This window comes from Trichoderma ghanense, assembly GCF_004382785.1.
Source record: "Trichoderma ghanense strain CCMA-1212 chromosome Unknown scaffold_2, whole genome shotgun sequence".
In the NCBI taxonomy this organism is placed as follows: domain Eukaryota; kingdom Fungi; phylum Ascomycota; class Sordariomycetes; order Hypocreales; family Hypocreaceae; genus Trichoderma; species Trichoderma ghanense.
This window is the reverse complement of record NW_027395665.1, coordinates 1-14,875: the sequence shown is the minus strand read 5'-3', so window position 1 is coordinate 14,875 and position 14,875 is coordinate 1. Positions and strand designations below refer to the sequence as shown.

At 53.3% G+C, this 14,875-nt stretch overlaps 5 protein-coding genes across 5 annotated transcripts; 1 reads left to right on the top strand and 4 right to left on the bottom strand.

Moving 5' to 3' along the window:
- Positions 1-288: 288 nt before the first annotated feature.
- CCMA1212_002387 (uncharacterized protein) lies at positions 289-1,170 on the bottom strand (the record flags this gene model as incomplete). Its single annotated transcript, XM_073699771.1, has 1 exon — positions 289-1,170. One exon carries the CDS (start codon positions 1,168-1,170, stop codon positions 289-291), a length of 882 nt encoding a protein of 293 aa, XP_073561301.1.
- Positions 1,171-1,517: 347 nt separating this feature from the next.
- CCMA1212_002386 (uncharacterized protein) lies at positions 1,518-3,247 on the bottom strand (the record flags this gene model as incomplete). The annotated part of the gene is made up of 2 exons (XM_073699770.1): positions 1,518-1,545; positions 3,096-3,247. The coding sequence occupies 2 exons, from the start codon at positions 3,245-3,247 to the stop codon at positions 1,518-1,520; spliced, it is 180 nt and encodes a 59-aa protein (XP_073561302.1).
- A 920-nt stretch (positions 3,248-4,167) lies between these two features.
- CCMA1212_002385 (Protein transport protein SEC23) lies at positions 4,168-6,841 on the bottom strand (the record flags this gene model as incomplete). The annotated part of the gene is made up of 7 exons (XM_073699769.1): positions 4,168-4,192; positions 4,249-4,448; positions 4,512-5,606; positions 5,671-6,147; positions 6,198-6,492; positions 6,565-6,695; positions 6,749-6,841. The coding sequence occupies 7 exons, from the start codon at positions 6,839-6,841 to the stop codon at positions 4,168-4,170; spliced, it is 2,316 nt and encodes a 771-aa protein (XP_073561299.1).
- A 657-nt stretch (positions 6,842-7,498) lies between these two features.
- On the top strand, positions 7,499-8,631 carry CCMA1212_002384 (Ubiquitin-conjugating enzyme E2 J1; the record flags this gene model as incomplete). Its single annotated transcript, XM_073699768.1, has 3 exons — positions 7,499-7,606; positions 7,715-8,012; positions 8,094-8,631. Exons 1-3 carry the CDS (start codon positions 7,543-7,545, stop codon positions 8,629-8,631), a joined length of 900 nt encoding a protein of 299 aa, XP_073561300.1. The 5' UTR covers positions 7,499-7,542.
- Positions 8,632-8,949: 318 nt separating this feature from the next.
- On the bottom strand, positions 8,950-14,737 carry CCMA1212_002383 (uncharacterized protein; the record flags this gene model as incomplete). Its single annotated transcript, XM_073699767.1, has 2 exons — positions 14,571-14,737; positions 8,950-14,456 (listed from the first exon to the last, which is right to left on the bottom strand). The coding sequence occupies exons 1-2, from the start codon at positions 14,635-14,637 to the stop codon at positions 8,950-8,952; spliced, it is 5,574 nt and encodes a 1,857-aa protein (XP_073561303.1). The 5' UTR covers positions 14,638-14,737.
- Between the last annotated feature and the right edge of the window lie 138 nt (positions 14,738-14,875).

The window sequence follows — 14,875 nt, the reverse complement described above, 5'->3', positions numbered from 1 at the left end:
ACCGGAACGTACCAAGATGTCTGGAGCATCAATATATAAAGAATCTTACAAACATTAAACTACAGGGATATATAAGTTTATATACCAACAGTAACTGCAAACATGCCGTGTGCGCGTATGAAAAGATCCGTTGCAAGTGCAAGATACGCTAAGTGCACGCCGAGGGAAAACCAATAGGGAATATACATGACGGATGGTCGGTTCGTAATAAAGGATTGGCGAGCATCCTGGGTCATCATGGCACGACCTGTGTCGTGAAGTGAGGCGGCCCATGCCTCGTATCGACGCCTAGATCGGATTCTCCATGCCGACTGGAGGTGCAGCACCAGGAGAAGAAGCCGAATGTGAGACCTGGGCCTTGCTGTGAAGGGTGTTGTTGGATCCGAGACCACGTCTCATCATCTTGCCCAGGACGGTGACCAACTCGCAGGCATCCCGAAACATGTCATCATCCATGCCTTCTGTAGCTTCATACACCTCATTAATCGTATTTCTTGCCAGCGTGCGGCTGGCATTGGCGTCGTGGACACATTCGTAGAGGAAGGCCGCATATTCCGTCTTGACGGATAAGCGCAACGAGTGGGAGCCCCAGAGCAGTGCATCGGCTAGCTGCGCAGCCTCTTCAAAGTACTGATGTGCCGTGGGAAGGTAGTCTTTGGCGGGCAGCAGGAATGAGAGCGAGCGCGCGGAGACTGGCGCTTCGAAGCCAGGGGGAGGGCCAACGGGACCGCCTTCAAGCGAGTGCTGCATTGGATGCCGGTAGTCGTCTGCGCCATACATGTCCTTGCCGCGATCGGTAGGCACGGCATCGGGGTCCCAGTCCGGCATGTTGGAGACGCGAGGCTGGTTTCGAAACAGCACAAAGATGTGGTAGAAGCTGGCGCGGAGCTTATAGGCCAGGACTTTCAGCTCGACGCAGTTGGTGACGAAAGGGATGACATATTCTTGAAGCATCTTGAGCCCTTCGCGCGCCAACCACAGGATGCGCATAATGTTTTCATGAAGCGTAGCATCAGGCTTGCGCTGCTTCTTTACCTCGACGAGTTTGTCAGAGAGCCTGAGAGAGAGTCCGAGAATCTTGAAGAGAGTTGAGGAGAGGATCGGGTTGTCTCCCTCGACGGACCTGGCCATCCGACCCAGATACTTTTGGTCCACCTCAGAGGACGCCATTGCAAGGCGGATGCTGCCTGCTTTTCCGCCTCACCCCCAATGATGGACGAGATCCGAGGGTTTTCTGATATCTTTCACCCCTGATCCCCTCTCTTTCAACGTCAACAACCTGCGGCCGAAGAATGGAGGCTATCACCGGAGGAGAATTGGGTGAATTGACGGAGCCCTCTGTTGTGCTGATCCAGGTAGGTGTAATCGAGTGAGGCCGCAGCAGAATATTCAAAGAAGCCAATATGCAAATGCTGTCAGAGGCGCCAGGATGTCGTATCTGCAATTCGTTGACAAGGAAGTATTGAATGATCCAACTGGCAGGAGAAATGGCAAAGACGCGAAAATTAACGAAGTGGCTATGCGCGGAGGTCGTCAGTGATAATTCTGCATTGCAGTAAGTAAGTAGCAGTAGCAAGTGGTAGTTCAAGAGAGCGGAAGAGGGTTCAGGCCGAGAGACGAAGCTGGTAGAGTCAATTGGCGGGATATCGCACACAAAGGGCCATTGATAGCCGTGTTCATCAGTCCCGAGACGAGCAAGCAGCAGCATCTGGACTGCATCCAACCGCGCGAACAAAGGATTGTGCCGCTCGACGCTCGAGGCGCCATATTGAACGTCATCAAGAGCTTGGGTGCTTCTGAAGACACGACTCAGATTCACCGCGAGGGACGCAGAGCGTGTGCACCGTCGTCGATGCCTCAGTGGCAGCTGGAATCCGGCATCTGTTCCTCGTCCTCCAATCTCCAATCGCCAGCCTCGACAGAGGCCCGTTCACCCACGCCTCGCCTCGCCTCGCCTCGTCCCGGCATCGCGCCAATGTTGCGCCGTGTGTGCGCCATGTGTGTCTCGTGCACTGCGAGGTCAAATGGGGGGGACGCGGCGGGAATGTGATGTACTTTGGTCATGGCAAGCGTCGCACAAACCTACCAATTGAACAAGAGAGGCGCTTGATGCGTGGCTTGACGGCGCTGCTGCAGTGAAGTTGGCCCTGGCTTGATTGCTGGCGTTGGAGGTTTGGTCGAGTTTCGCTGACGACGGTTGCGTTGGCACGACGCAGCTGAGATGAGGTAAGTTACAGAAACGGTGACAGGGGCTGCGGTTCGCGTACATGGGCGGACTCAGGCGTCTTCGAGTAAGGCCCAGAGCACGGAGTCGGCGATGCGTTGTACCTGAATGTATGTACATGCATGCATTCAATGCATCTGTGTGTTGCTTTAATGCCATCCGCGACAGGGGTTACCTGCATAGTACATGATCGTGATCTTGCAAGGGTCGACAACGACAGTAGCTACCAGTAGTAGTAGCGACAGACTACTACTACCTAGGTAGTACTACTACATTTCATAGTACAATGGATAGGTATATCATCTCAAGAGCATCGACAACTCTCCCATCATACTCAAATCGCTGCGAGCAAGGAACCTCATGATTGACAACTAATCGCTTCGGCAAAGAAGGTATGGAGAGAGATGGCAACTTTGAGCACATGGGGGACCGGAAGGAGGTAGAATGAAAGATATGTATGAAGAAGATAGGTACGACTTCATCTAGGAAGATGGTATGCCTCGTAAATACATGGCTGATATAGTAAATGTGTACATGGTGAAGGATTTCATAGCGATATATCCTATATCCCCTCCCCTTTTCTCAGAGTCCCAGCCCGGCCATGCCCGTTCCCTGCTGTCCCACTGATGAGCTCCTCGAGAAGGTTCAAGCTCGAGAGGAGGAGCCATGAATTAAAAAGCCAGATGCTCCACGGAGGTCGTCGGAACAAAGGGCCTGAACTGTCGAAAACGATGCGATAAACTGGAGGTTCGGTGTCGAGGGCAGTTGTCGGCCTCAAATCATCCGAATTGACAGGTGGCTGCGAGAGTCGCCTCCGGCTGCAGATGGAAGTGCCGCCTCGGCGTGGCAAGCATGTTCGAAGCCCGTTTACATGACGGTGCAGCCAAGGTTGCCGGTGAACTTCTTGTCGTTGGCGGCAGGCTTGGCCATGACGGTGCAGCCAAGGTAGCCGGTGAACTTCTTCTTCTGGACGGGCTGGGGCTTGGCCATGACGTTGCAGCCGAGGTTACCAGTGTGAGCCATTTTGAAAGAGGGTTGGTGGGTTGGTGTGGTGTGTGTGTGTGGTTTTGAGGAGCTGGAGTTGCTTTGAGGTTGTAGCTGATTGTTGCTGATGAGATGATTCTCCTTGGACAGGACGGAGATGCTGCTCCCCTTTATACCTGGAGTTTCTGAACTGGCCTTCGTCCCGAGTCGTCCAGCCTCCCGTTGGCGGTTGGGCACCAAGCATTGTCTCCGAGCATTGTCTCTGAGTGTTGTCCCAGCGCATCTGATTATTCTACTACGCGCATTGCCACGCATCAGATTGTCCGACCTGCGGGCTTCATGATATCGCCTTGGCGATAACGCAGGGCTCTCGCTTGGCGCCTGGGCAAATCCCGCTCTTGGTCAGCCCGCGCTGGCGCTCTGGACCTCGCTTTGCAGCATTGGTGCATAGGCTATTCCGCATCCTTTCTCTCAACTTCAGTCTTCCTCACATCGGCTCCTATTGTCCGCGCGGGTGGATACCGGGCCGGACAGAACGTCCCATCTTGATATTATCAGCTTCATATTGTTCTTGTCCTGAGCCAACGCCCTTAGCTCCAGCTTCTGACCAATGCCTGTCGACGTTTATCCGCTTCCCCAGAGCGTGCCGAACGAAAGCGACAGAGTAGTACCATCCCATTGAAGGTAACCGCCTCAGGGGTCGAGGAGATGCATTGTCATCAGCACATACTTCTATTTTATTATCATTAGATGTAAAGCTAGAGCCATTTTGGTGTATGGAATGTGTAAAGATTGTCTCTCTCCTCTCTCATCATCGTTTCCTTAGTCTTCTTCGTCGCCTTCTCTTGGCCGCTTCTTCTGATTGTCGTCGCGTGTTTGAAAAGGCGCCCACCGAGAGGTTCTAGGCCATCTGATCGCTACCTTGGGTAGTCCCGCTGGTAACACCCTGCCTAACCATCTCAATTCGTGCCACTAACGGCGAGCCTACAACTCTTGTCAGCATGTGTCGTCTGATAGCTTGTTCAGTGTGCGATTCCTACTTCATCAAGTGGTCCATGAAGGTCTGCAAGGACACATCATCCGTGAAGATGGTCTGGGCGGAGGTTGCCCCCACGCCGCCGTATGGTCCCGTCGTATGCGTGGTTGAGGGATTGAGTTTTGACAGCAAAAATCTAGCCTGGGAGCCCCCGGCATCACAGATGATAAATCTGGGGAGCGGGAACCGATCCGTGATGAGATCCTAAGCAGCCACATTAGTCGTCGCCACACACACACATCTCATTCATTCGCGGTTGAAGCTTACTCTTGCGTCTTCCTTGGGCTGCTCTAGCAGTGCGGCAAAATTCTCGTAACCTTCCTGTTCGTGGTAACCCGCCTTTCGCCACTCAGCAATCGTCTCGCCATGGAAGATGAGAATGTGGAAGAAGGTATCCAGCAGGAGGATGTGAGTCGGCTGAATGGACGCAGAGTCAAGCAGCACCGGCTGACCGCCCTCCTGGTCAAACGTGTACGAGTCCAAGGTCGGCTGAATCATGACGAGGGAGTTGCTGACGTCTTCGTGGTTTAGAACGTGACGATAGAATGCAGTCTCGTCGGGTGAGTTGTTGAAGACCTGCAGGAACTGACTTCGTCGAAGGTGGAACATGAACTGAGGATAGAGGGTAAAGTTTTTCTCCAGACGGAACGACGTCGGGTCGTCCTTTCGGTAGTCGGCAAATCTGGAGCAGAGCCGGATCAACATCCTGTCCACCCAGCGAAGCACATCTGGGCCGTCGTCGACCTCGGCCTTGAAAACAGCGATCCGCGACATGAGGACGGCCGCTGCTTCCTGGTCAAAGGACTGCGCAATAGCTGGATCTCCAGCGGGGCCGCTCAAATTCCGGGCAATCGTCGTCACTCGAAGGTGGAATTGGCCCGACGAGTGCTGGTAATATGTCAAGAACTGCATCATGCCCTTCTGCGGTGCCTGCTGGTGAGTTGCCGGCCCCTGATTGGCAACTTCAAAGTAGATACCATAGCTGGAGTTGGGGTCGATGCCGCACATCTTCCATGAGCAGGTGTTGCCAATGCCGCACTCCGTCTCTCCAACCGAGACGGACTTCTTGTTGAGAGACACTGCGTGCCCAATGAGTCCAGTGACCTTGAGCTCCTTGGTCGTCAGCACTTCGAGCACCGCGTTGAAGCCCATGAGGAGGTTATCATCGCCATCCTTTTCGAAAATGCGGACAAACGACTGCTTGAACATTGAAGACGTGAAGCTGTCGGTGAGAATCATATGGCCTCCTGTCGAGTTGCAAAGCCCCTTCATCTCGAGCAGGCCAACCTGGTCGAGGCAGCCTGCGAATATGTCAATGATGTGCCCATTATGAGCAGTGCGCTTGGCGAGGTTATCGTAGAACTACGAAATGGCGTCAGTTTCTCATGCCCGCGTGGCTGTTGACAGCGGCTTCAGGTTGCCTTACCTTCAGCGCCTTCTTGTAGTACTTGGCATTGTCGCGGTCAATGTCATGGTGTGAGCGAATCGGCTCCCTGAGTTCTGGTCCAACCACCATGCCGGGCCCCTCGGTTGCGGGTCCGCCCGCGAAGAGCATGATACGGCCACCAGCATTCTGGAACGTTGATTCCATCAGCCCAATGGCAACACTTAGAGCGACACCTGTGCAACGGAGACTTCTCCGATCGCTGGCAGTTGGCCAGGGGTCTTTTTGCAGCGATTCCAGAACCTTGGTGAGCTGGAACTCGGCCTGTTGAACGGGCAACAGAAACCTCGACGTGGTCCCAGGGTTCATTGGGCGGGCCGCCTGTGGTGGCACTCCAGGTCGGACGCCTTGGGACGTCAGTCCGAGCATATCTTGGACATTTTTGGCGGAGTAGTCCTTGCTTCCACGGAAGACATAAGACTTGGCGCAGCCCTCGTAGCCGATTTCATGGACTTGAGCCTGGTATCGATTAGCACTCGTTCGCATATGGGACCATGGGGCGAACGGACCATCGTTCCGTAGGTGATGAGGCCAACCAGCGCATTCTCCGGCAGCAGGCTGAGGCTCATAACCAGCGACTCCTTCAGCGCAGCCAAGCTATCCTCCTCCTGACACAAATCAACCACGTATAGAAACAGAGGCGGCGCAGGCGCAGGTCTCGACAGCCTGTATTCGATCGTGGTGTTTGCGGGATGCAGTTCGGGCGGGATCGCATTGGCTGTGATGTCTTTGTAATGCGGCGGCAGCTGGTTCCTTGAGAGGCAGAAGGGGCAAATCCATACACGAGCGCGAACATCCACTTGGCTAGCAAGGACATCAGTTAGAAACCCTGCGCGGGCAGACTTAGAGAGAACTGGCCGGTGGTGAGGAGTTTACCAGAATGGATTGAGGACCGATCGACAAGGCTGCTTGCATGTGACGGGCTCGAATTGAAGCAGAGGTGTATCGGGCTTCTCTTTGAGCGGCGTAAACAGAGCGCCTATCGGCACGACTAATCGCGAGGCTTCCTGTTGATCCATGAGCTGAGGGGGCCAGTTTTATGCTTGACGAGATCAAGTACCATTCGAGAGCTTGGAAACACGTTCCAGCTGAGGCGGACGCCATCACGGTCCTCGACCTCGCTCCATTGCTCTTTGAGTGCTTCGTAGTCCATTGGCAGTCGAGTCAAGTCGTCGGATGCGCTCGGTGGGTTGGATAATGGGGAAGAGACGAAGAAAAGAAGAGCTCTGTTGACGAAGGCGCAGCAATCTATGCGCACAAGGGAGCTCCTTTGTCTGGCGGAATGGCAGAGGTCTCGAACAGTCCTTTAAAGTAGGTTGCAGTCAAACTGCTCGAATTGTGAACACGTTTTGCAGGACAGAGAGAAGCACGATTCAGATATGAGGACAGCTAACCGTCTGAGCTGGTGAGACTCTATGGCCAGCGTGGAGCATCAGGGCCCCATCTCGACCGATAAGCACGATAAGGTACCTCTTTTTCCGTACCTGGCACTGGACCTCTTGCCTTGTCGCATTCTGTCTGCGTCCGCGGGGCAGGTGCAGTGACATACTTTCCTTCCTGGGTAGTCATTTTTTTGTGGACACTTGGAAGGTTGGAACCAACTTCCTCTTTCAAAAGTGCCATTTGTTCATACGTAGGTATATTACACCTTACCTTACCCAAACAGCCTCGCTCAAGCATCCTCCCACCTCCTTCGTGCCTCAAACTACCTTATCCAGGCACCTTACTTCTCGCTCCTCCTCTCTCGCGGTTTCCGTCCAACTGCTGCTCCGTACAATCATCATCTCCAGCAAATCACCCGTCTGCCCAGCTCACGAAAAGCCTTGGGCCATCGGCAAGGAACGTCTGCCAGCGATGGCGACGTCAACGGCATCTCCCTCTCATACCAATACCAAATCCCCCACCATTCGACGCATACGTTAGTTTCCTTGTCCCCGATCTCTCAAGACAGGACGTTGTGGAGGCGGATTCTGTGGTGCAATCATGCTTCGTCCTACGTGGAGCCACTAACTCGGGCAACTTCCAGTCCGCGAGGCTGCAGAGCTCTCAAATACGCCTTCTCCCGACTACACTGCGGAACCGCTGGAGTCGGATCTCTTCGAGTGGCATTTCACCCTTCGAGGGCCGCCCAATTCCCCATACAGCCAGGGTATATACCATGGTCGTATAATCCTGCCTCCAGCATATCCGCTTCGACCGCCGAGCTTTCGCTTTTCTACACCAAATGGCCGCTTCGAGGCCAACCGTGAGATCTGCCTCAGCATCAGTGGCCATCATGAGGAAACATGGCAACCAGCCTGGGGCATCCGAACTGCCCTTGTCGCGTAGGAACTCCACGCTCAAACATGCGTACATATACCTTCATAACCCTTCACACCTGCTAACTGACGATCGTCATGGCACAGGCTCCGCAGTTTCATGGAAACAGATGTCCTAGGTCAGTTGGGTGGCCTGGAAACCACTGAAGCGGTCCGCCGCCGCCTTGCTCAAGAATCGACGTCCTTTAAATGCGCAGTCTGTGCGAGGACGAATGCAGATATCATAGCCGATTGCGAGGACAGGTGTAAACAAGCTGCTTCCTCATGTTCCGACGTATCAGTTCCCGCTGAGCTAAATATGGGTTGGAGGGATGAGCTCGAGACAAGAAGGGACCAACCGTCATCGTCTCGTTCGGAACGGATCTCATCTCAACCCAGTCCCGGTGATGGAACATCTGACGCAGCTGAGCTAGCAGAGGGATTTGTACAAACTACGCCCAGCGTCTCAGATGACGTGACACAGCCACCCTTGCCCATGCCAGCCCCTGGGACACAGCGAAATACCTTGACCACCAGCCAGGCGAGAACGGGAAGCGATGAGGTGCCTTTGTGGATAGATAGGGCCATTGTAGCGTTGGTAATCCTGTTAGCCGCACTAGTTCTGAAAGTCTTGTTAGGTAGATGACAAGCTTCTGGCCTGGATACCCGGGAAGATTTGGCCATGTTCAACTCAATAATACCCCCTCTGATAACGAATAAAGGGCAGGTCCACGAGGTAACGAATGATCATTTGGTCACATGCAGAGCATGGCCCGAAGCTCATGCCGCCGACTGCCTGATAACAATGTTTGCTCTGAGCATCCCCAGTCTCTAGCCCTATGGTACTATACTAAAATCGCCATGTCCATGGAGTGGACGAATTTATCAGTTACAGAGGCGGCCTTTCAGAGGCCCATGTAGTCTGGTTGCGAGAATGGTCAACCACTGTAGAAGAGAGCTGCTCTCATCGGCCATATTGCCACGGTACAGCTAGCCACCACCATTCTCCAACAGTGACACATGCTCCGCCCATGGCCTCTTCAAAGACGCCGGTTTTCAGGCCCCAGTCGATGATGAGCTGCGCCTCGAACTCGTCCAAGATGGGCCTCAGAGAGTTGCAAACGTCCTTCACAGCCATCGGCCCCTTAGTAGCATACGCAAAGCAAAAGGCTCCCAGAATATCGGACCACCTTTTGGTATCCTTCTCCCCGAAGAAGTCGATCCACTGAGGAATTTCTCCCTTCAAGGTCGTAGAGGGCAGGTCTTCCTGCACCACAGCTTGCAGCACGGCAACGTCCTCGCTGAATTGATACCCTTCTGTGGGCACGATGTGAAGTCGAAAATGATAGTAAGATTTGGGGTACTTTCGGCTTTCGTAGTTGCCCGGTTCAAAGCCCAAGGGGATGTTCGGTATGTCCACGGGAACAATCGTGATTCTTGCAGCAGCATTCAAATTCGTCAACGCCATCATGGAACCATCATCCAGCGTATACGGCACCTCGAATGCCTCTTTTGTTCGAAAGACGGCATCCATCTGCCTTTTGAACGCTGCTGCCTCTTCGTACTTTGAGCGTTGCGCTACCCTGTTGAGCGTTGACAAATACCATTCACTTAGCCGGTACGGACGGCCCCCAAGTGGCGTCTTTTTGCTCCTGCAGATGACTCTCTCGGCCGTGAGTTGATCGATTGCCTGCTTGAGTAGCACAGAGCCTTGTCCTGTGCCTTCTGCCCCCGACAAGGTGAGAAACTTTTCGCGGATCTTCCGCACCGAGTATTTCGCTTCGCCGGTGCAGCAAAGCGACTTGATCCACGACCTCGCGACATCTGCTTTGCCATCATTGGTACCGTATCGACCGTCAACGGGGAGTGCTCCGGGTTCTGATGTGACCGCCTCAAACCGGGAAAAGATTGATGACTGGGCATGGAAATATCTCTCGCACCAGTCTTGCTCGCCAGATTTGCTGGTTACCAGTGAAAATCGGTGAGCCAGAAGCTCTCTCGTCTCAGGGATCTGATAGCCTTCCTGGCGAGATATTCTTGATGCCCATTTGATAAGCGTCTGCCAATCGTAGTCAGTTGGGTCTTCAAAGTCGACCATGGGCAGTTCCTGGCTTTCAAGGGCCTCGATCAACCGTTGCTGGACATCTCGCGTGAACTTCTTGATATACGCCCCCTGTTCCTTGCATGCAATTGCCCAAAATTTACGCAAGCTGGCCAACCGCACATTCGGGAAGATGTGAAGTAGAATGCCCCAGTCGATGGCTTTATCCGCGCCTCCCAGCAAAACCCGAACGACAACAAAGGCGGCTAGGAGGTTCGCTTGGCCGGTCGTCCGGCCGTCCGCTATCTCCAACGCTTTTGAGCCCTCCTTTCTATCCGTACTCCTTCGGGAAATGGACGTGAGTGGGCGAGTTATCAATGCCACACGTTTGACCTTCGCTTGTGCAGATTCATCAACACTTGAGGGGCGCCTTGAACTTCTCAAGGCAGACGTATCCGAGCCAAACTCGGACTCTTCGTCATCACTTGATATCAGAGCTCCTGGTGTCAACACACTTCTAGCGAATGACAGAGGTGTTAGATGATCTTGGTGCCAACACTCCAGACGGGGAGAGGAGCTCAAAGTTCCTATTCCGGCGGAAAGATTGACAAATAAGTTATACGGACCAGCAGCCAGAGGCGGCGCATTGACGAATCGCTCCGCCTGGTTGAGCTCTATATCGAGACATTCCATTAGACACTTCATAAAGTTGTCATAGGCAACCTCAGCGCTGACGGCACGATTCGACCTTTCACTTTCATTTGTAGAGAGTCGTTTGTCAAGGTCTTGTACCATATCAGCCCACGAGAACCACTCCATATCGGGCATCCAGCCGCACAGCGTGAAGCTGGCGTTACTGCTCTTCTCCTCGAAGAAGGGCAGCCCGAGATGTGGCCAGCTTCCGTTGTGGCCTACAATACGTCGTACAGGTATCGCCATGGCAACATCTGCTCCTTGAGCGGTCGGTGAGCCTTGAGGAAGAGCATTCATGTGAGTCAAGTCGAAAGACGATGCTGTTCCTCGCGAGCCTTCGTCATCCGCAGCACACCAGTCGTCTTCCAAGAAGGAGTTTGGAGCTAAGAAATGTAACTTGACCTCGTGAGTGGTGTGAGCCTTGTTGTCTTTGTTGTGATTCGGGGCAACAACCCTCTTCCCAGAGAGCCAGCTATTTGAAGTCCATCTCATTCGATATTCGTCATTCAAGGGCGTGGATAGAGATGCAGAACTTGGACTCTTGGTACTGGCCTGAGCGAACTTTCTTCGCTTACTCGGAGTTGCGTCACTCACGACTCCATGGTGCCTTTTGAATGAAGATTGGGCGGCATAGACCGGGGCGTCCAATTGTGCAACCTCCCCGGCAAGAACTCGACGTCCTCGCCGATTCTCCCTCTTCTCTCCATGGTCAATATTATGGTTGAGAGACTGGAAGGACGAAGGCATGAAGAGTTGAGGGTGGCGTTGCTTGATTTTGTCAACAACGGCCAAGGTCTCCGCAGAGAAAGCATCAAGATGTGGCAGCGTAAGAATCTGACATTTAGAAAAGAGGCCGCTCTGATCCTGAAAACCATGCCAATGCTCTAGTACCGACCTAGCTTTCAGCATTCGACTTAGAGCCCATTGAAAGTCCTTTGTTTTAGGTACTGGCTTGTCAGGATATCGTTGGTTCCAAAGAGCAGTGACGGCATGCCAAAGGGAATGCCCTCCAGGCAGGACTCCATCCCGCTCCAGAAGCATATCCATGAGCAACGTCGAGATTTGATCGGTTATCTCGACGCGGGGGGGCTTTTTGTTCTGGACCTCCATTCCTCTGGTGCCCATTCCGGAGTCGTAGCCTTGCTGGCTGTCTACTGTTCCTGTATCTGCCTTGAATGTGTGAGAAGCTGTTCTGGCCGCTTCTAAAACGGGCTCGCGGTGCTCTTCCTGAACCCCCTGAGCGCTCATATCTCCGAAAGGGAATGCCGGGCTTGAATGTCGTTGATTCTCGTCCGTATCGGGGGCAGAGTAGGGAAAGACCTCGAGTTGGTTGGCAGGATATTCTCGATTCTTGAAGTCGAATATTTGACTCGGCTGTCTCTTGTCAACCTGTAGGAGACCTACCTGCTCGTGAGCGACAGCAGATAGCTTTAAGGCATTTCTGTGTTCCGATGCCGACTGAGGAACGTGAGGCGGACCCGAAGCAAAGCCTTCTTTCTCTTTAAAGCCCGGAGTACTTGGTGATATCGTGTGCGGTGGGTATGTACCACCATTGGATCTGAATGCCGTTGGCGATGTTATGGATAACGAAGATTCTACGTCGTACCGCCCTCTTTCCCTCCGTCCCCTATCCTGCCTGTTGTCAACGGCTTTAGCCCTTATCTTTCGACCTGAAGACCTCGTCCCTACAGCCGGGGCTGCATTGTCATCGTCAATTGACTTGGCTGCGCTCGTTGACCGAAGAGCTGATCTGGCCTCCCGACGGGGCCCGTCGAGATTCGCAGGGCTAAAGGATGGGTTACACGGAGTTTGAGACTTCTCAAGGTGGTATTTGAGACCGATATCATTCTTCCAAGTCTTGCCACATTGATCACATTTCCATCCCTTGGGTTTTGTCACGTCGTCGTTAGAGGTCCTGGGCCACCCTGAATCGCCAGGAGGGTGAGGACCCCGACCTCGTCCTCGTCCTCGTCCTCGTCCACGGCCTGCAGATTGAGCGCTCCCTATGGGCGGCACACACGAATTAGGTGGTGGCGATGCAGTCGCGCCTGGGAGAGTGTCGTCGCCTGTGTGATTGGGCGTCGTCGGTTCTACCAGCTCAGGTTCCATGAGTTTCTTGAGAACATCACGGGGCACCTTTAGCTTGACCATCATTGAATTCGAATCGGGTTGGCCTCCGGTCTTGGAATGAGCCTCTGCTTCAGGCGTCTGCTGGATCTCATCATCTCCACTCCGGTCACTCTGATACTCTGGCCTGATCTTTCGAGGTCTGCCTCTCTGTTTCCTTTGGGATAACGTAGCTTGGCTAAGATCAGCCAGCTTCGAGGCTCCAGTGGACAATTCCTGGTCAAAGCCATACGGCGGGCGTGTATTAACCTGGTTCCCACCGTCGTGCAGTCCCATTCCAGCTGGCAAAGCATCCACTTGAAGCATCCAGTCTGTAGCCTGCGGAACCGGGGGCAGCGAGTACCTGTACGATGCAACCTTCCCAGCTCTAGAGTGCTCACTGGTGACTTGCAGATGCTGCAGTTGCGCAGGCTGGATATTCGGCGTAGAGAGGCATGTTGTCAAAGACGATAGGAAACGTGTGAAAGATACACCTAGCGTAAGCCCGTAAACGTCGGGATTTGTCAACCCCGTGTCACGGCACGCCATGATGCTCTTCGCAATGGCAATGGCCAACGGTTGATCAGCTGACCACGCCGGCGCGACGCTCAGGCATTTCGGGGAAGCAATCGGTTCCATGATTGAGTCGGTAGCATCGTGACTTTCCTGGTTATAGGGTTCGCCTGTCCTCGCAGGCTTTCCAGCCCGCTTTCCGGTTGCTAGGAATATAGACCAATCTTTCGGAGTCAGCTCACGGTTGAACTGGACGCAATCATTGAACACTTTGTTGTCCAGCTTCGCTGCAACGTATCGGATTGCGTCTCGCGCATTTAGGAACCGGCAAACTTTGGAAACGACCTTCATTTGCCATCGCATGCCGAGGACGCCCAGCTTGGATTTCAAATCTTGCATGCGTAGAACACCCCATTCCTTACAAATTGCCATTATAGTGGTTGCAAGGGCCGTATAGTCAACAGATTCCCCAGTCCATCTCGTGTGCCAAGGGACAGCGTCAAGGGTGATGGCAAGAACCTGGCGGGAAAGATTCATCTCCGCCTCCGGTTCTGTGGTTGCGCTCCCATCTTTCGGCAGCGGAGGCGCGAAGAGCTTGAGCCACATTTTGCTGGTCTTGGTTCCTCGAACAAGTGTTGTACGCTTGGTAATGTAACCTTTCTTAACCAGTGCATCCGTTCGCTTTGGTACTGAACGCTTGTCTTGGTCTACCAGGCGACCAAGATCACCTTGCAGAATCCCGTGTGCTTTCGTCGAAGCGATACCAAGAAGCAGAAGCCATTCGGATCGAGGAACGCGCTTGTAGTCTACCGCATGTCCAGTGATAGCCTCCCACATCGTTTCCTGGGAGGCGTGGATTCGGATTCCGTGACCATTGTGCAGTTTATCCAGCGCCAACGCCTCCGGGAATGTTAATTGGTTATATTGTCGATCAGGCCCAATGGATATATCAGTCCGTCGAACAAGCCATTTCCAGACTGTGGCGACTGCATGATCCGAGAACGTAAACCTCGAGACTTCGGGTGTCACATCGTGAGAATTGTGGAAGGCACCAGCAGCGCCGTCAGAGAGATGGAGAGCTAGTTTTGTAGCATCGATGAATTCGCTTATGGGAAGACCTGTAGGTGAGCATTAACAACGGTCATCTGGAAAGCATGGGGCTTGAACATGCGAAAATGGAGTTCTTAATCTCTTAAGGCAAACAAACAAATGCTACAGGACGCGAGGCATACCTTCTTCACCAGCACATGATATAACAAGCAATACACGAGCGATCAGCCCTTCGAGTTCCAGTGCCATAATAGACTATAACGTGGAGAGCGGCGCATGATAGAAGGTTAAGACAGGGGCCTGTTAAGAGAGATGAAGCTTTCTGAAATTTTAAGAATTCTTTCAACCGCGATAGAGAACAGCTGGTTTAGGTCGTGATACAGAACGGCTTGTTATCTTAGCTAGCTACTCGTCGGCTCCACTTTTAGCAGCTAAGGCCGTGATATAGAATAGCTAATTAGCTAGTGACCTTTAGAGGAAATAGCTA